The sequence below is a fragment of the Sardina pilchardus genome, chromosome 13 (assembly GCF_963854185.1).
Source record: "Sardina pilchardus chromosome 13, fSarPil1.1, whole genome shotgun sequence".
NCBI lineage: Eukaryota > Metazoa > Chordata > Actinopteri > Clupeiformes > Clupeidae > Sardina > Sardina pilchardus.
The window spans coordinates 24,334,254-24,355,864 of record NC_085006.1 but is presented as its reverse complement, the minus strand read 5'-3'; the positions used below and the strand labels follow the sequence as shown (position 1 = coordinate 24,355,864).

The 21,611-nt window shown below is 46.0% G+C and overlaps 1 protein-coding gene across 1 annotated transcript in view; it reads left to right on the top strand.

Moving 5' to 3' along the window:
• ptgir (prostaglandin I2 receptor) overlaps positions 1 to 17,969 on the top strand; it is a 47,279-nt gene extending 29,310 nt beyond the window's left edge. The window contains exon 2 of the mRNA XM_062553320.1: positions 13,679 to 17,969. Coding sequence (XP_062409304.1) covers positions 13,679 to 13,966 — 288 coding nt within the window. The 3' untranslated portion in view covers positions 13,967 to 17,969. The remainder of the gene's footprint in view (positions 1 to 13,678) is intronic.
• The last annotated feature ends 3,642 nt before the right edge of the window (positions 17,970 to 21,611 follow it).

Below are 21,611 nucleotides of genomic sequence, written 5' to 3'. Positions count from 1 at the left end.
TAATAGATTCTGTATTACAAGTTCATCAGAATATACGTTTGCATTTTAAACCTGTGCAACTATTATTTATTTACTTCTATTTATGGTATTTTATTAGCTTTCCAGACAGTTCTGTTCTCTAAAGGTGTGAGTTGTCCATACTTCCTTCTCTGAAGTAGCCTATTCAGTGCTTACAAACCGTCCTCTCAATGGGGAGATTGAGTGGCTTGTTGGCTGAGCTGTGAGCAGTAAAAGTAAGATAACTGTGTGACTGATGACTGAGCATGTTACACTTCCTGAGAGCTGTAAGACGAGCGATGTCTAGCTGTCTCTCTCTCTCTCTCTCTCTCTCTCTTGTTGTGACTGTGAGCCACAGCCGCGACAGGTTGGTAATACTCTCTGTGGCATTTCCCCTCGAGACACTCCCATGTGCAGTGCAGTGTCAGCTTTGTACAGAAACAAAAAAAAAAAGTTCAGCATTTCCTGTTTCCTGAGCAGTTTCAAATTAATGATTGTTTTATATTGTGTTTGTATAGTGTCCAGCGTTATCTGATGCTGGGCTGTTAGCTGAATTGTTGTGACACTTTTAATTGGCTAATGTGGTAATGGTAATATTTTGTGCTTTTGTTGTCTCCAGAGACACATTATGCTTTTAGAGGATGACACAAGTCATCCAACAGAATATTGTAAGTGGGTCAGTGCATCTCCAGGGACTCCCCAAACACAAAAGGGGGCCCTGCATATTTACCAGAGGCTTGCCTGCACTGCACTGCGCTTGCTCCTGAATAAATGGGTCCGGTGCCAAATTGCCACAGGCTGCCATGTCATCGTGAGTAGTCTGACATGGTAACAGGCTCCTGCCAAGAACTTGTGCACTGGATAGTGAAATGGAGTGGGGCACGGATAAGGGAGGTCCACTGCGTGTATAGGCGCTGACTGTGAGAGGGCCGTGCAGACTGCATGCCTGGCAGCCTCAACAGGAGTCCTCACAACTAACCACAGGCCGGCTCACACGGACTCGACAGCACTGAAAGATCGCATTGATAACATTTTGCTTTCCTTGCAGTTATTTTTACTGATAATAGTTGTGTGTGTGTGTGTATATATATAAATATATATATATTGTTTGTTTGGTTTAGTTTTTTTCAATAGTGACTTGTGTGTATGCTGTTCAATCAGCCACCTTTACATTAGTGTTTGTGGCTCCAAAGACCAGCAGTCTGCTCCAGCTATGCTTTCTTTGTGAATGCATCACATGTCTGAAAGATCTTATCTCTAATAGGAGTCCTAATCTGAGCATGTCTTACAAGTTGTCTGGCTCTGAGCCAGAGAGGTCTTCAAGCTTCAACATGGCAAATGCTAATTCAGTTTTTGATGAATACAGTGCTAGATAGATAGATAAATAGATACTTTATTGATCCCCAAGGGGAAATTCAACGACCGCTATGAGTACAGAGGGGAGTGGGGACACAATTCATTGATTGCTTCTCATGTCTAACCAGCAACCTGGAAACAAACATAACCATATTTGCTCGCCTCCCTTGAACAAACTTCCCTTGAAGAGAACCTTCCGTTCAAAATGGTTCCATTGTTCTCATTGATATCAGGGGAGGTTGAGCTACAAAAAAGTTCTCCCTCGGGATGAAACGGTTCTTATCAGTCTTCTCAGCGCAATTTGTCTCCAGATGTTTGTTGGAGACTTTAGGAGTAATGAAGTGGAAAGCAACAGGATGCAGCCACGTCCGCGATCCCATCTTTTACGGATCTGCTGGTTTGGCAGTGAGGTCTGCTGGCTCCGAGCTGGCTATCCTTCACTGTGTCCTGACGTCCAATCGGCCGGCTTTACGTTAGTCTTTCTGGCCCCAAAGATCAGGAGTCTGCTCCAGCTATGCTTAGTCAGTCACGGGCAGCTCTATGAACTCCATGTGTATCAATAAGCGTCCTTAATAACACTGCCGCTCTGCGCCCCTCCTGCGGACGTCTGTTTGTCTATCCGGGGCCCCTAGAGACACAGCATGCAACAGCAACATCAATCACTAAACAAAAACACACGCAAAATCAACACAAGAGAGCTCCTCAAACCGCTTTTTTTTTTCCTTCGCCAAGAGAAACACGGGCAGAACTCATCAGGAATCAACAATCAGGGGATGTGGACTTCAGAGCCTGGGTTGGAGAGGAGAACCTCAACAAAACAGTGAGTCATTAGCGAGAGAGAGAGAGGCAGAGACGGGTGGCATGTAGGGGCCTGTTCCTCTGTGCCCCTCTGATGGATCCCAGAGATGCACAGCTCCTCCTCGGCCCCCACCACCGTATCGCTTGCATGCATAACGTGCCTGACAGCCAACCGCCAGGGTGGTGAAACCGGGCCTATGACAAGCGATGGCAGATTCAAAAGGTGAAACACAACAAACAGAAACTGCTCCAGCAGCGCTGCAGTTGGGGCTCTACCTCTTTCTCTCTCTCTCTCTCTCTCTCTCTCTCTCTCTCTCTCTCTCTCTCTCTCTCTCTCTCTCTCTATCCAGCGCTCCTGAGCCCCCGGGCGAGTTTGGCCTGATGAGTGGTGGCGTGTGGATCCAGTTCTGCTGGGCGCTACGAGCCAGTAACACTGGTGCCAAACCTCAAGCCTCAACAATTACCCACCCATCCCCAGAATCCCTCCTTAATCTTCATTCCACCTCTCTTCCTCCTCCTTCTCCTCCTCCTCATCCTCATCCCCTCTTCCACTTGTTCCGGCTCTTCTATCCTCCCTTCCTCCTCTGGAAGCCATTTTGTCTCAGGGGCACACCGCTCCCTCCCATTATGTGTCTCACCCGAGGGGGGAGAACACAGGGCTTGGCTTCTGCTGTCCCGTTCCCATGGCGACCCCGAACCAAAACGTTGTGCAGTCACGCTGGAACGGAAAGATGGTGCTGTCTGGTCGGACCGATGTTTCTCCTTCTCGGCTTTTATCTCCCTCGCGGGATAATGAGTCGAGCTGTCATCTTCCAGGCTCTTCCGGGTAGCAGCAGTGTGTTTAAAGCTGGCGTTGGCCGTGATTGATTATGTGGGAACCAGACGATTGGTTTGTCTTTAAAGACAGACCATTGTGAAATGATCAAGAGACACTTTTTGTTACCAGCAAGGGTAGCCGATATCTCCATCCAGGGTGATGCAGCTAGGCCGACCAGACACATGATATACGGCGATGCACCACCGCTCATAAAAAATAAAATAAAAAATAGTTCATGGACTTTCCACATGTTGCAACATTCAGGTCTCCCTCCCTTTCTGCGAGAAGCTCCCTGGACAGACTCGGTCGGTTTTATCATCTCTTAGACACGAGCAGCTGTTGTGTGGGTCACGGATGAGTAATCAATGAGTGTGTGGGTTGGCTGCGGGGGTCGATCCGGGGGCGAAGTAAGAGTGTAGGCGGGGGCGACGGAAGCGAGGAGTCATCCAGACACACGCTAACTCCACAACACATCTGGATGTGGTCCAGAGGTGGCTAATTGGAATGGTGGTGGTTATAGAGCCATCAGCCATCGCCTTAGTAAAGTCAGTGCAAAGAGGAGTCAAAACACACATACACACACACACAAGCAGAAAAAAGTGTTAAGCTCAGCATGACACTCCCTTCATGTGGGAGTTGTGTGTGTGTGTGTGTGTGTGTGTGTGTGTCACCATGTATCTGCACTGGCGTAAGTGTGTTTGAAAGCTAACGCGAGAAATCCTGCCAAGAACAACAACAGAAAAGAGGAAGAAAAAAACGTTGACCGGACCAGTTTGCTATACAGAATAGCAGTTAGATAATCCCTCAAGAAAAAACCAGGCCAAGTGCCAAAATAAAGCACACTGACTCCATACATTCTCAATCCACTCCCACCTGCGGTCGCTTGCGTAATTGAAACTAAGGCGAAACTAAGGACACACTCCTTGTAGCAATTTTTTTTTGGTTGTAGGAAAGCCAAGAGACTGTTTACGGTGAGATCTGTATCATGTGTGGAATACATCACGGTGGAGGAAGTAGATGTGGTCACAGGTACTTTCTCTCCCTCTCACCCTCTTCATCTCTCACATTCAGGACCTCGATCTCATCGGAGCACTTTGATGTGGGCCAGGACTTTCCATCTCACACATGCACTCAGGCGCACATGCATGCACGCACGCACACACAGACACAGACACACACACTCAGACACAAATACACACACACACACACACACACACACACACACACTATTGGCTTCTGACAGCAGCACCTTGTCTTGGCATGAATACTTGTCTGCCCATCAAAACACAGCAATCTAAGGAAGCGAAGCAAGCAGGCATATCAGTACATGATTTTCCATGTAAAACTGTAATGACATTAAATCTACCTGCTGATGGAACAGCAGAGTTATGGATTTGAAGACAGCTGACAAATTAGAAACAAATTGCAAATTTGCGAAACGATTAGCATTACCAAACAGCACGAAAGAAGTAGGCGACGAAGCAGCTAGGCAGCCTGGATTCCGTAGATCCAATTTTCACCTCAGCAATGGCCAGGCTCGGCGTCGGGGGTGGGGGGGCATAGGGGTCCAGGCCCCCCCCCCAAACAGGTCTCTGTGCCCCCCCCCCCCCCCCCCCCCGTCGATGCTCATAGCCCCCCCACTCATTGCTCTCTGGCTCCGAGGCTGGCAATGGCACCAATCACAGAACAGACAGATCGATGTGGTGGAGGCCCAAAAAAGACCATCAGGCCACCCGAGTGTGGGCTGCAGTGATAAGCGGTCATCATGCTTGCGCTATACGGTGGCTGCCCTTATCAGAGTACTTTAGCGGAGTGCCCTTCACAGACAGCCACAGGGCTGGGACTACTTCACTGGTCAGTTGCTTCTCCCACAGGCCTATTGGATGTCTCCTATTTATTTACTTTCAACTCCAGCGGGGGCCTCAGTGGGGCAGCCGCGGTGGGTTGCCGGTTCGATCCCCGACCAGTCCACCACGGCTGAAGTGCCCTTGAGCAAGGCACCTAACCCCTCACTGCTCCCCGAGCGCCGCTGGTTGGGCAGGCAGCTCACTGTGTTCACTGTGTGCTGTGTGTTCACTAATTCGGTTAAATGGGGTTAAATGCAGAGAACTGAATTTCCCCTCACGGGATCAAAAAAGTATATATTCTATTCTGTTCTTTTTTAGTGTAACAGGGCGGTGGTAGGCCCTAATGTAGTGGCTAAGGAGCTTAGCCAGCAAGCAGCAGCCACACAAATCGCGGGTTTGTTTCCCAACTGTGCCACTGTTGTGCCTTTGAGCAAAAGAACTTCATTCTGAGTTGCTCCAGGTCCCCTCCAGTATCGGGCCCCTGCAATTGGCATCTGTAAGTCGCTTTGGACAAACTCAGCTAAATGCATAAATAATGTATATAGCTGTACAGTATAGATGAGCCTCGCATGTTCTCAGTGTTTGACGTCACCGCTTGAGAGATGCTGATGCGTACCGTAAATGACCTTAGTCCGAGGCACTCTCACATTTCGGTGGCGGTCGGCGAAACGTGGACTTGTGTCTCGGTCCGAAGCAGACCGCCGGAGCCATGCAGCATCAGGCTTAGACAGCATGATCGATAATAGTGTTTTTGCTCTCCGCATATAGTGCTCCTGAAATGATGTTGAGTTATTTTAGAGTTGTGGTTTGTGTGCAGCATGATGCATTGCCACTGTGCTGGGATCAGTTTTCACCCTTAGGTTTTGTAACGAATGACTTCAGGATATGAGCAGCAGGAGCGTAATCCCAGATAAGCTCTTCTTCCAGAACGTCTGTGTGAATGTTTATCCTGTGCTTAATGTATCTCAATCACCTTATAATTCCTGTTTCAATGTTTTCCTTTCTTTTATTATATCCCATTTCCCTCTCTCTCTCTCTCTCTCACACACACACACACACTACCCTTTTAGAGTCTACTGTGTGAGTGCAAATCAGGACCCTTCCTGTCTAATTCGAGCCCCTTTTAGACCGCAAATGGGGTAATGCATCTACATCCGAGAAATGTGTGTGTGTGTCAGCACCCTAGCCTAAGTGGTAGACTCAGTGAGACCTGATCATGTTTTAGTTCTTGGGAGAAGAGTTGCAGTGTGTGTGTGTGTGCATGTGTGTGTGTGTGTGCATGTGTTTGTGTGTGTGTGTGTGTGTGTGTGTGTTAGTGAGTGTTATTGATTAGTCTTTCATGACTCTTTTGAGACGCCAGTCTGGCTCCATGGGACAACACTCCCCGACATCGAGGAGCATCATCCTGAAATAGTCACGCGTATCTTTTCTGAACTCCCTTATAAATGAATTTCAAGTTTTTAGTTTGTAAAAAAAAAGCAGATTCATGTGATAGACAAATATATATACATAAATAATCTAAACGTGTATAAAGTACATTTTTATATTGTATCTATATATCACTAGTTCCCTGCAAAACATACCATATGAAATGATTAAACAGAGAATAAGGGTATAGACAGTAATTAATTTAATCAATACAATTTCTCCATCCTCAAATCAGTCATGGTCTCTAGCAGAATGACTCACACGCTCAAAGCCTTTGACCTGTTTTAATAAGTAAAGAACAGCATCATCTTGACCAAGCCTCAGGACAGTAGTAATCGTTGTTTTGTTATTAGTGTAGGGACCTTGGGATATCTGCAGGCTGTCGTGACGACAGATACAGAGGATTCACGCCTCTGCAGTGCCCTGTAAAATCCATTACGGTTCATTAAAACGAGTAATGTGTGTGTATGTGAGAGAGAGGGAGAGATACAGTAATGTGACTTATAGACAGGAAAAAGGAAATGTGGTAAGGGGAGAAGTCTTTGAGTTTTTGATGTCAGATGTGCGATATGAGTTATGACATACGATGGGCAAGATCCTGACAGAGAAACAGTGAGTGGGAGAGAGAGAGAGAGCGAGATCTCTCAGAAACAAGTACAAACACCATCAGCGTATTATTCATCTGTATTCAAACCTTGATACAGTTCCCTAGTCATTATATTGTTTTCCGTAATGCGAAACCCTCGCGTCCCGTCACTTGATAGGAATTTCTGGTAAATTCGCCAACGCAAAACCTTCCAAGTAGATTCGGTCTGACTGACATGTTGCTACAATGAAAGCATGTGGTGATGGAGCAACCGTATTCTAAACATTAGATGTGAAACCACAGACTACGGTATGTGAAAAGGGATGAAACCCACACATGTTCAAAACAAAAGACTTTGATGAAGAGTGTGACATGTTCCAAATTTGTTATTAAGCTGAAGTTAACCCATGATATAAATGTCAAAAGGGTGAGTCTTGTGATGAAAACAAATAAACAAACTAAAACTCACACACACACACAGACTTTCCATCTCACACATGCACGCACGCATGCACACACACAGACACACAGACACACACAGACACACACACACACACACACACAGACACACACACACACACACACACACACACACACACACACACACACACACACACATATGCCACATACTATACACAGAATCACCTATTGTTAGTGTGCGGTTCACAGCCACCATCATTCTTCCAGTTCCTCTTGTTGTTCGTGCAGGTTGGCCAGCCAATCTATTGAGAGCCAAACCCATTAGTGATCTGCCAATAGGGAGTAATTGACTGCTGTACAGATCTATGGGATTCCTCTCCCCCGGAGTTCCACGCTCAGTGTAAGGGTCATTGGGTTGGAGTTCTAATAACCAGCCCGTGGGTGGCCACAATATTGGACCACTTACAGAACAGAAGGGCACGACCCCAGATTCGGTGACTTCAAATTAATCTCTCATGGGATCAATCCAGGATCGATCTATACATTCCAATGTGGTCATCACTAATGCCTGATGATGTTCTAGGGACTAATCAGAGACTCTTGGTGACAGCCCTCGTCAGTAGATGTAGCAAGAGCCTGTGGGCCAGGATCAGGCTGGATCTGGTATGTTTGACCCTTTCCAGACACACACAGCTGTTATCTGGGGTTCCATTTGGCGACATCCTCAAACACTCGGGTGATATTTCACACACCTTTTTCCTGTGGCCTTTCTTCTGTCGGACCTTCCGCGTGACAACTAAGAGCACCCAGCTCCGTCTCTACCGCCAATTCTAACTCCTCATCCAGCACCACTGCACCACAGTGTACGCACGTGGTCAGTTTTTCCAGCCTGCCGAGCCAAAGCTGATTCGTCAGGTGACCGCAGCCACCAGTTCCTCCCGTTTACTGAAACACTTCCACCTAATCAGCCGCCACTCGGCCCCGCGCTCCATCACTTCCCGACTGAACCAAGCATCCCTCCGTCTTGCCAAGCAGCCAGGCCAGGAGTCTTCCACAGAAGTACAACTGCAGGAAACCAACTATGTGCTCTCGAACTATTTTAAATTAATGAGCTTACTGGCAAGACAAAACGCTTAGCGGAACATTTAACAAATACAGGATGTATTCAGATCCAGAGAAAAAGTGTGTGCATTTCTAAAATTGCACGTTTGAAAGTGTGTGTCTGTCTATAAAGTGAAAAAGTGTGTATTTCCTTCTCGGTGTGTATCTTTGTATTTGTGTGCGTGCAAGTGTGTGTCGCTTGCCCTCCCTGGATGGCGAGGTGAGACTGATAGACAGTGGACAACTCCAGCGGCGGCGGCGGCTGCTGTTAAATGTGTTTACCTGTCCGTCAGGCCGACAGGCGCTTGCTCCCCTGGGCCCTGGACCAGTGATTTGTGCCCTGCTGTCTGGAGCAAACACCACACCAGGCCCATATGAGGTGGTGGTAATGGAGATAGAGAGAGAGGGAAGAGAGAGAGAGAGAGAGAGAGAGAGAGAGAGAGAGAGAGAGAGAGAGAGAGAGATAGATAGAGAGTGAGAGGGGGAAAGAGATAGAGAGAGAGAGAGAGAGAGAGAAAGAGAGAAACAGAGGGGGAGAGGAAGAGAGAGAGAGAGAGGGATTGCTGGTTCATCTATTGATGGGTTTCAGCTGCTCTTACGGCAATAGATAATAAATAACAAGAGTCATTATATACAGCACAAGCCGAGGGGAACAGAGGGAGAGGGGGGGACTGTGAGGTGTGAGGTGTGCGTGATGAAGGTAATGACTCCGTTGGCGGCTGTTTTGGGCCACATGGCGTGACTGGCAGGACGACGACGGCAGGTGAAGTCCTCCAGATGTGTTCCAGAGAGGAAAGCACGCAACGTGTCCTCTGTCTGGGAACGCAAGGGGACACAGCCACACAGCCAGGGCATCTACACACCACAGCGAGGCATCTCACAAGATGGTTGACGTTACGGGGGGAATATGTTCAAACGCCGGCTGTAACTATCACACAAATCCACTCCCCTGATGCCATACTACGTGCCATGATAGTCAAATAAATTCCAATCAGAATGATACGGTCATGCTCAATTGCCTGACTTTAAACTCCTGCCAGACGTCTCCCCCTCTCTCTCTAAACGCTTGGGGCTACTAAGGGGGGTTTGTCCGTCTCTGTCTTATTTCTGCATGCTCGATAACACTGCGGTTAGGCTGCCGTTGCTTTGTGAACAATAACAATAACAGCTTCTGCAGAGTTCTGTCATTTGAATGCGTTTGTTTTGCCTGCATTATAATGACAAAGGCTGCACTGAATTATCAGAGTTGTAAAGGACACTGCGAACGCCGTAAACAGTCAGAAGCGGACTCTCGGAAACACGTGTTCTTCATCTGTGTCACATCAGGGCCACGTTACCTCAGGCATGTTCATTTTATTCGACCCCGAGCAGACGACACGTTTTCTGGTTGGCTAACGAGCTATTTATTCCGTATGTCTGGACACCCCAGCAGCCGATATCACAGGGCTTGCTTGTTCAGCGGTGTCGGTAGGATTTACAGGTGTTAGTGCTGGTAGTATTTTACCTGTAGCACGTGCAACCTGCATGATGAAGCAATAAATAAAGTGAAGCATTACTCTAGCGTCAGCAGCTGGGACTAAAATATCGGATCCACAGTGTGTGTGTGTGTGTGTGTATGTGTGCGAGCGCGTTTGTGTCTGTTGCTCTCGGCAACCACCGTGATTCTGCTGCATGCAACTTCCTACTGACGGAAGATTTCATAAATAAAAAAACAAATCAGTTCCGTGCAGTTTCCCAAAGCACCACAACACACAACCGTTTCACTGTGCCGTATTGTTCAGATTTATGACGACACCAGCAGAAGACTCTAGAAGTTCTAGCCCAATCAGTTGCCCTCAGTTTGTATAGTGCTTCTGCAGAGGCACTGCTAAATCTGGTATTGTTCTGAGGGTCAAGTGCTGCTCCTTGAGAGCACTGCTGATGTGATGTATCTCCACACTTCAGCCATGCTGTGGATGAGCACGGATCTGCTAAATAACTCTGTGTAATGTAAATGTTAGGGTAGCTCTCTCCAGTCCAACCAAAACACAGGTCACATGATCTGTGGCATTTGGCTCAATAGCAAAGGTCTAGACTCTAGTCCGATGGCAATTATCACAGGGACATAAATAAACCTCGGCTGTGTTTGTCTTTTTATCCTCTCTGTTATCTTCCACCGTTTGTTTTTTATCTTGCCGTCCACGGAGAAGATAGGACCGCGTAGCTGTCAGATAGCTTGTGAAGGTGCTGCTACATGACTTCCTAATTTAGTCATGGCCATGACTGAACGGAGTGTTGGGCCTCCATCCTTCTCACAGGTTTCCATCTTTCGTGAAGTCATTTGATGAGCGCGACCACCTTTTTGTCTCTCTTTCCATCCCCTCCTTCCCAACCGCCAACCACCCACCCACCCTCTGTGGTTGTGGTGGCATACTTTCTGCAAAATAGGGTCATGTTTGGCACCAGTGCCAGCCTGCCAGCGGACCGGTAACTGCATAGGGTGCCGGTAAATTCCCCTCGAGCATAACACTGCTCTGAACTGTGGAAAGAATCATTGCCTCCGATCGGCCCGTGCCAAATGCCACGTCCGTGCCAGCTCCGGCGCTAAAGCTGGCCAGCGGTCGTGCGTGCGCCTCCCCTCGCACTGGAGCCCTCTTGGCAGAGTGCGGGGTGGCGGAGAAACAAACAGTGGCGCGGTAGCCACGTGGCACGCCAGCGGGGGCGACACACAGTGCACTGCTGACAGGTGGAGGTAAACAGCTGGACAAACGACAGAGACGGACACAGACACAGAGGCTCATTAGGGTGTCAATGCTGGGGCATACAGCAGCCTTGGCACGCACACACACACACACACTACCTTACACAGATACTATAGATACACATTCATTAGCATGCTGCTCCTGGGTATGTGACTGGCGCACATGCTGGGTTGTGTACGGTGTACATGCTCGTAGTACATGTAAGAACTGCATATGTAAAGAACTGTTCGTGCTATAGTACGGTGAAGGCATGGTCACGTTTAATGACATTTGATAGCACTGATATCCGATGGCTGTGTGGTGTCCTGACTCCTGTGTAATATTATGCATTATACATCTTCCCCTGCTTCTATGCTAGAGACCTTGAGTCCTTATGTTATGCATCTTGGGATTGGAGTGTGCCAACTTGTGTTGTGTAAATGCTAAAGTATTTGTTTTCACCACATGTCCAGGCCACATGGTCGTTTAGTCATTTAGCAGTAATTTGGGTCAAACTGTTTAATAAGCTTGCCTAATGCTTTCCTTTCACGGAGACAAGATGACTCATCTTGCATAATATTAAGCACGTTATTGAATTAGTCTGTGGGTTTACTTTAAGACACGCCACGTTTCCTCTGGGATATCCCATCATGCTCTCTGGTCTTTCATGATCGTAAATATGTTTGTCTTGTGCTGTATCTTGTAAATATCTTTGTCTTGTGCTGTGTCTTGTAAATATCTTTGTCTTGTGCTGTATCTTGTAAATATCTTTGTCTTGTGCTGTGTATGAGGTGCTCAGTTCTCCAGGTTTGGCTTGGACCAATCAGCTGGTGCGTGGGTGCTCAAATGGGAAATGGCCTGTAAAAACGTACAGTAATTACACTTGTCATGTAAACTACTCGCATAACAAATGTGTGGTTATTGGCTTACATCAGTGGTAAAAGGTTTGCACGTTAATCTGTCCAACCTCAAAAACATGCTGCTACATTACAAAACACAAACATTACCGGTCAACCGGGAATTCCCCCGATTATCCGCTAATGTCAGTGTCAGTATGACGTGGTAGGTGTAAGACCAAAACCAGACACAAACCTCCAGCCAAAAACAATGTATAGTGCCAGAAAACGGCATTTAATAGCGTAGCACATGTTCAGTGTTTTCTGTACCACTGACACAAGGATAAGAACAGGGTGGGCCGGCAGAGTTATTCTGCATGAGGCGGGAGGGCGAGGTCTTCCGCAGCTTTGATGTTTCGGCCTTTCCTCCTCTGCTGGGTTGGTGGAGCCGCACTGAACGGAGATGCTGACGTTAGGCTGGGCGAGGTGTCTCTATGGGATGGATGGCGTGGTCGCTCTCTCTCTCGGTCAGAAAAAACACCCCGGAGGTGCCATGTTCTCTCTATGTGCCAGCGTTCGTCCTCTCTCACCCTACCCTGCCCTGCTGTGTGTGTGTGTGTGTGTGTGTGTGTGTGAGCATGTCACATCCGAGCCTTCTGTCATATATCATCCTCCAGGTCTCTTAGCAACAACAGAAACATCTGCTGGGCGCTCAACAACACCCGGCAAGTGTGTGTGTGTGTGTGTGTGTATGTTTCCTTAATTGCGAGGGCGGCTGTTTAAAAAGTCTCTGTTAGGAAATTGACCTGAGCTGGGGAATTGCCTGGTGTTGCCGTCCAGTGGCCGCTGATGACAGACCCGGAGATGTTAGCGCTTGGGCAGAGTTGGTGAAAGAACTTTTTCCTTGTTGGTAATGAATGGTCGAATAAAGAGCAGATTCCTGACGAGGAGGAAAGCTCTAAAGCCATAGAAGGCCATGTGAGGGGCCCAGGCACACCCTGGCAGTGTTGGGGAGAGTGGGGAGTAGTCTCTGTGTCAGCGCTAGAGAGTTGTCCCCGTCCCAAACAGCATGGGTCTGTGGGCATGGCGTTTCCGTCTTTCGCTGTATGTCCCCTGGAGGATTCGGCCATTAGGAGCTTTCTCCATGCGTGTCATGTCATGTGTCCCGGTTCATCTCCCTCCCCAGCACTCTATCGACCCTCTGCAGGCTCCAAGAACAGAGCCACTTCAGCTCTCCCACTGACAACGGCGTGCATGTTCCTTATTGGACGCTTGAGCGCAATTCCATGAACATGATAACATATTAAGGCAGTTCTCCCTCCCTCCTGGGATGAAATCACCATGCTGTCATTATGTTGACCAATCTAAAATCTAGAACCAAGTTCCCCTTTGTGACATTTCCGCTGGCTCCCCTCACGATGTGTCCCTTTGGCCACGTTTGTTGTAGCACTTTTCACACTCTTCACATCAACCTTCATCCAGTGTTACCAGATTGTGTTGAGTCAATAGTTATCAATATAGTTTGAAAACCTGCCGTCTTCAGCAAAAACAAAAATGTCCAACAAGATTGTGCCATAGCAAAAGTATTTAACTCAACTCTGCCCGCCTAAGGCTTAGTTTCCCCAAAAGAAGTCAAAAGAAGCCCAATTGGGCGGGCAGTGGGCACCTGCCCAATCTGGCAACACTGCCTTCATCTTGTGTCTCTGTGCACCAGTCTGTTGAACCTAACCAATCTCTGTGTCTCTCTGTGCTGTTGTGTCCCTTTCTCACAGATCTGCGGCTACGTCAGTGCCATTTCGCCGACCGGCGACGACAACCTCAACCTGATCTCCTTCCGCTTCTCGGCGCTCAACCCCATCGTGGACCCGTGGATCTTCATCCTCTTCCGCAAGGCCGTCTTCCGCCACCTGCGGCAGCTGCTGCGCTGCCGTTTCCCCGGCAACGCCGTCAAGGCCACTGCGCACACGGCCCTGTCGCTGCCACTGGAGGTCAGCGAGGCCAGAGCGCCCACCGGCGCCGCCCTGCAGGCCAAAGCCTACGCCAGCCTCCCCCAGCAGTGAGGGCAGAGGACCCCCAGGTCAAGGCACAAGGTTCAAAGGGGACAGGTGACACGTACAAAATGCTACTGGCAGCCATTTCAGAAACACCATCCCCTCTAAATGGGCCCAGGGGCACGTAGATGAGGACCAGCGAATGTACTGGTGCCACTTGTGGCATCTTGACCTTTCCAAAACAAAACAGATTCTGTGATTGTGGACTACATGACAGGGAATGTATAGTGTGAACTGAAGGCCCGCGACATGGACCAAAGGGCACGGTTGCATATTACTACTACTGTTTTTGGGGGCTGCAGAACAAGCTTGTTAACCTTTGTACTGAATGCACTGATGAGATTCCTCGGTCCATAAATGACTAGAGATCTACTTCTCGGGAAAACACAGGAATTAAACCAAACTCCCAGGGACACAAAGGGCTGCGGAGAGAGGTCTTCTGACACATCCAGGGCCAAAGGTCCAAAGCTTTCAAACTGCATCGTCTGACTGGCCAGAGTGTATCAGCCATCACTGAACTAACGTGGCTGGGGCTGACACACAAGCTTTCAGTCGCAGTGCGTGTGTGTGTGTGTGTGTGTGTGTGTGTGTGTGTGTGTGGGCGCGCGTGCGTGTGAAATTGCAGGAAGAAGGTTGAAAGAGAGGCATGAAGTTCAGAAAGTTGAGTGCTATTTTTGCTGGTCAAACTGCAATACCTGTCAGTTACTTGCTGACCTGGCGACTAGCCCAGACTACCAACTCACCAGATCCAGAGTCTGGTGCTCTCAACACCAAATACAAACGTGGACCATTTGGGATTTTTTGGCACGTCATTCTAGAATTCCACTGGGCGGATCTAGAATTCACATTGACCTCAGCCATGCAAGTATATTACATCATCAAATGGAACCCTTGGTAGGGACATTATAATGACATTATGGCTGCTCTACCAAAGAACACCTACTCATCTTCAGGTTGACCATACCAGACAGTGTATGCTCTGTTTACAGACCAAGCTTGGCAAAAGTGAATATGTGTGTATCAGAATGCATTTCATGGTTTCAGTCCATTTTGTGTGAATGGACAGAGACAGCTCAAAGTAATTTAAAGGCAATGTTATGTTCAAACTGTGTTCAAAGAGAGTGAGTCCACTGATAGAAAACAAGCAAACAAACAAGACGTTATGTAAGTGTATGTTTACCACTAGTTGCTTGGCTGTATTTGCTTCTCCTGCACTGTAAAAGAAAGTTTAGTCCTGAAAAATGATACTGTGGTAAACTGGATGAAACACAGCTGTTTTATTCTGTCTCATTTTGTTTCTAAAAATGGCAAATTTTATGACATGAAAAAAAAAATACACACACAAAAAAAAAAATCAAGCAAGATCCTACGAGCAAATATTAATGGGTCAGCTTCATTCTCTCACATCCCACATAATAGTTTACGCTCAAGACACTTTGCTCATCGCCTGATTTTTCACTTTACTTGTTATTTAAATTGGAGCCCATATTGTGCAATTGTCTGTCAGACATATTAGTTATTATTATTTCAAAGTTAAGATGTACTATGCTTTAGTGATGTGATGTTTTAGTGATAGAACTTCCCTATGCTATGCCTCTTGTGATTGTGGACTGTGAGAAAACAGTGTGTCGTCCATATGGTTATACCACACTGGGCTTGTGTGTGTCAAACGTCCAGATAAACAGCTGTCACTCAAGCGACCACAGCTTGACAAGACAACCAAAGACCTGTGCGAATGTTCCTCGGAGATTACTGCTGCCTCTCAGTGCCTAGCGGACATTCCACAGTTGACCACCCCTCAGATTAGGTTATAGTTTTCCATATTTGGATGTTAATACAGACGGGTTTTTTTTAGTTTCCTTTTTCTTTTTTTTCTTTCTTTTTTTGGTTACAGGAAAACAGGCAGTACTTCATATTCTTTTTTTTCCATCTGGTTGTCTGGACACAAACTAAACAGAACATTTTAAGTTCCAATCTGCCAGAGTGAGAAATGGAAAGGTGAATGTCACCACTCCATCACAGTCACCCTGACAGGTTACAGAGGGTCCTGCATGTCGGACTGTTTCTTCAAAGTGATTAACCAAAGAAATCTACATTTTTCCGTCATACTTTAGCAATGCACATAGTTTGAATGACATATTGAGGTGTTGGGCGGCAGATTTGGAAACAACTGGTCGATTCCAATCCAAGCCATCTGGCAGTTTTGCTAACAGAACAAAGAAACAGAAAGGTGATAGGAACAAAAATCGTTAAACTAGGGTCCGTACCGTCAGGCATGAGGTGAGAATAGGTTATATTTCAGTATAATCTGAAGGCAGCTTGCATATCAGCTTGACGGGGAGACAAACAAGCACATCGATTTGAGAGAGTGATATTACTTCAGTGTATCAGCAGTTCAGATCCCCTACTATTTTGTAACATAAGACACGTAACATAAGTAAACCCTAAGAAAACGCTGGGCAAAGTGCAGAGGCTAAAGTCAAATAAAGCTTGCTTAATAACTACACCACATCTATTTGCAAATTTAATACCATGATAAAGATCCTAAGCACAAACATCGGTGAGTCAGCTAAAAGCCAAATGATGACGTTACACAAGAACTTTGTACATACAGTAGACTGACTTTGCTGTGTCCAGCATTTAAATTAGGGCCGCTAGATGTGAAGCACTTCTCTCGCCTTCTATCCCTTTAAGCGCTACACGTGGTGATCGTCTACTTGTGTAACATATGTGGTGTTATGTGCTTGTCTATGTGTGTATCTATCATGATAACTTGTGAGCTTTTGTCTGTTTGCAGTGTGCTGTTGTGACTGTGCTGACATTAGTTTAGGACTCTGCATGACATATGTTCCCCGGTTTTCCCCAAAAGGGTCATATGTTCCCTGGTATGTATTGCAACCAGGGCACATAGGACCCTTTTGGGAAAAACTGGGGAACATAGGACCCGGGGAATATAGGGATGACCCCTTCTCGTCGCTAGTGAGTGCTGAAGGTGAACATTACTACGGCTTAGCCCCGCGCCTTCAACTCCATTAAGGGGCATTCTCTGGCAGATACAGCAGTTAGCTTGTTGCTTTAGTGTCTGAACGAATAAACAGATCATAAAGAGGGATTAGCAGTGCTAATTCAGCCGCGGCTAGGTGTATCCGTTTTAGGTAAACTGATGTGATTTGGCAGGACAGTGGGTTTTTCCTCATTAAAGATATTGTACACATCGCAGAGTCAGTCCTTTATTTTCTCTGCCGAGCAGTTTGTCCATTCCTCCTTGCGCTCTCTCTCTCTCTCTTGATCGAGACCACCGATTAGCGTTGTTTTTAATAGTGACACTGCTGCAAGCTCTGAGATTGATTGCGCATGCCTTCGCAGATCTTTAAATAAATAAATAGCTGTGTTCAAAAGGCGAGGAGAAGACAAATGTGTCCTGAAAAGATTTGTCCAAATAAACGAATCTGGATCCTGCTACTGTAGTGCCATCTATCAACTCCATACACTCCGGTCACATGTTTCAGCACCCAGATGGGTTACATTCCCTGCAGTTTATGGAGAACCTTGTGCCGTAACTGAACTGTATGGAGTGAGAGAGACTATAAAGACAAAATCATATAGATGTTTTGGGTCTTTCAGCATTTCAAAACAAATGCATACTCACAGATGTATATTCAATCGTTTTCAATATGCCATTGGGTGAGTCTATGTTATTGTTATTCTGTGGACCAATGTCAAATTATTTCCAGATTAAGGCTGAGCAGAAAAAGCATGTTTGGCTTTCTTTTCGGCTACAATTTCCCAGATGTTTTTCTTGCTCAAAAAGCAACACCATTTAGTCGAATATGGTTCAGAATAATTTGCAAAAGTCAGAGATACATCTCTATAAAATGCCTTGAATTTCATAGAACCGTGACTGTTCGTTAGTAATTCTTCTCTGATTAATGTGTATTTTGGAGTTGATTATAGTGTCAAAACACTGGCGTACTTGTGCAAATGTTACAGCTTTCTGACTCTGTGAATAAATGTTCCCACCATTGTAGAACATTGCTGAATGCCTCCTGACTGCTCCATTATAAACATGTAAACACATTTACTATCAATACAGAGCATGCATTTAAAACAGTCATCACAGAGAAGAGCTGGACAGCTATGTGTCTACGTTACATAAGTCTGTTTTTTTGACTCATTTACAAAAAAGGCGACCAAATGAAAACGTCCAGATAAAAACAGGAACTTGGTGTTTTTGTGGTGTTCCTGCTGTCCTAGTTGTGCAAAAATGACAATACGAATAGCCTACACGCAGCAAAACTATGATAACTTTTGGGGACAAAGACGCATTCTCACGCAGTGACTGTGGCTTACACGATTGCACGGTGGATGTGGTTGCTAACTCACAAATATTGACAGAATAGGGACATTCGGCTGTGGTTGGCCACCGGGTCCTGGAGATGGATCAAATCAAATAAATACTCAATTATGACTTCTATTTTTTGCAGAGCTCAATAATCACCAGTGATTATCAGTGGCAATGGACCAACATCTCTCTCACGTGAACCACAAACATGTCAAGGGCACAATCTGTTCCGTGCGTTCCGTGTCTGTTTCACAATCTCTTCAGAGCTAACTCCAACGGATCTATCTGATTTGTTTAGATTGTGCCCTGGGACATGAATTATGAGCTCAGTAATCCATCATACACTTCTTTTGCGGCTGGGAGACTCAGACATCACAAATTAGTCTAAAGAAAAAAAAAAAAACAGTCAACTTCTCATCTGTGTCTCAATGAACTAGTACTGTTTTCTTTGAGACATGATTGATTGATTCAGGGTTACAGGGCAATAGTGACCCAGAAACCATAACATCCTGCATATATTGAGAAGAACAGAAGGATCAAGCTAAAGTTTCCCATCTAAGAGAGAGCAGCAAGATCAGGATTTCCTCACACAAAAATGCACTTGCATCTTGTATCACTGTCACTGCCCTACGTGCTATTCTACAAACCGATCATGCTCACCCACTGGAACATCAGACAGACGTGTTACTTTATCAAGCAGAGTTCATTCTATTGTTGCAATGGAGTATACTAAGTATTGCACATCTGTAGAGTATTGATTTTTAAAAGCACTTACATCTTTATGCCCCAAATGTCCACTATCTTGTCATAGTAAACAAAAAAAGATTGCAATTCCTAAATATTTCATCAGCCTTAATGTTAAGAAATGTCAATGGTCTCACCACATTTTCCTTTGCTGGAGTAATTTCTGGAGTAACAATGTTAAATTTCCCTCACAGGATCAAAAAAGTATGTATAATATAATAAATGCACTGCATGAAATGATTGACAACAATATTCCTAGACAGACATGATAAGGTTTGATTAAAGTAATGTTGCCGTACAGTATGTCAGGATGAGGTGAATTAAAAATCTGTTGATTTGCCCACTTTCTCCCCCCTCTTGATCACTCGGACTTCTGGGAAGTGAAGATTATGATAAGTTTGCGATTTTATCGGGGAAATGAGATAATCAATAATGATGAGATGGCCAGGGAAAGGAGATGACCTAATCTAACATCATTTTGAGAGGGCTGTTCCGAGTCAATGTTCATGATGTTTTAGTTAACTCCGGTAGGTCAAATACTTGCAAGCCTGCATCTTCGCAGGGCTCTTGAAGGTACCCATTCTGTGTAATACTCTGCTAACTGCATGCGATGTGAGTGAGCGTTAGTGACTAAATCACTTGGATTACAACCTTGAATTGGAATGTCCTAATTGCATGTGATGCAACACAGAGCTATGCAGTGTAGTGCAGTGCAACACATTTCTGTCAGACGCCCCGTTTCTATTTTCTTTCTATCACTTCCGTTGCTCTGCATGGGTGCATCCCATATAACTATCTGCTCTGGATTGCCAAATCTGACTTGGTGTGGTCCACATAAAATAGGATGACTAACACCTCTCGCTGTCTCCAGTCGGGAAGGATACTTAAACCCTTACCATTTCCTTGTCTGGTTAGAGCAGCTGCTTGATCCTTAGGTGAGGTCATGCTGGCCCTCCTTTGATTTGGAACATTGTAAATTCAATTCCATTCCTGTTTCCTACCATTGGCCTACAGTAGCTGGGTCTTCATTCATCTGTGCTACTAAAAATGACCATCAGAACGAGAAATATGACACAATGGAACAGCTGCAGGTGTGAACAAATTCATTTTGGACAGAAAACACTCACTGGTACGCCACAGTCGGATACTTGCATGCCGTTAGGGCAAGCTTTACTGAATAGAATATAGAATAGAATATATACTTTATTGATCCCGTGAGAGAAATTCAGTTCTCTGCATTTAACCCAATTTAACCGAATTAGTGAGCACATAGTGAACACACAGTGAGGTGAATCACACAACCCAGAGCAGTGAGCTGCCTGCCCAACCAGCGGCGCTCGGGGAGCGGTGAGGGGTTAGGTGCCTTGCTCAAGGGCACTTCAGCCGTGGTGGATTGGTCAGGGATTGAACCGGCAACCCTCCAGTTACAAGCCCGAAGCCCTAACCACGGCTGCCCCCCGTACTGTAGCTGAGGAGTGGGCACCCAGGTCCAGATGCAGCTTTTCACTTTAAAAAAGGGCTTGCATGTGACAGCGTCCACTCTAATGACCCTATAAACACCCTGCCCTGGCTTTCAAGGGGGCATGTACAACCACTCCATATAAAACCTGCTTGACCGTGGGCTGCTTGTTAAAAGCCTTGTAGAGTTTGCCTTGTCAGTTTGCCAAGCAAAAGCACATTACAGTATGTCGTCCTAATCAACAACTCGGCCAGGACTTGATTTGATAACAGATGTGCAACGTCCACGCAGATATGCTGAAAAGATGAGGGTTCTAAACTAGTTTTAAGAGCCAACTTTGTTTACCAATGACAACGAAAGGAGGTCAACTGTGTTTACAAGAAGTGAGCTAGCTAAAAAAACACTGAGAAGCTGAGTCATGCTTTTTGCTCTCCCTGAAACAATTACTGTCCCGGCATGTCGGAAAACTTGCGATTGTCATGGGTGATGAATGTCCCACACACTTGAGCAGCGGGAAAACTCAAATCTCCCGCATGCTGGCATGTGTCCTCTGCCCACGAGCGATACATCACTGTCAGCACCCTCATGTGGACTAACAGCTTGTTCACTTGTACCCGGATATTTTTTCAAATTTGATATTTTTTTTATGTTTTTATTTATTTTCATTCTGTCCACACGACATTTGTTTTTTAAACAAATCTCCATACACACGAGAACACAAAAAAACGAACGCACAAACTACCAAAATCTGGCAATAACATCTCTGTCAAAGTTAAATTAATTAACTTATCAGGGGGCACTGTGGCGCGACAGGCTACAGCACTTGTGCTACAGTATGTACGGGTCCCAGTGCCCACAGGGACCCAGGTTCAAGTCCGACCTGCAATCATTTCACGATCCCACCCCATCTCTCTCTCTCTCTCCTACTCGCTTTTTGTCTATCTCTACTGTCCTATAATAAGGGCAAAAAGCCCAAAAACACACTTTAAAAAAAATAACTTTTCAGAGATATCCGGGTGATATATGTGTACAGGGTCTAAGGGATCCAAGCATCCAATGTCACAGAGTTGGTGGTGCTTAGTCTCAGACCCATGGTGGTGGGTTACTTT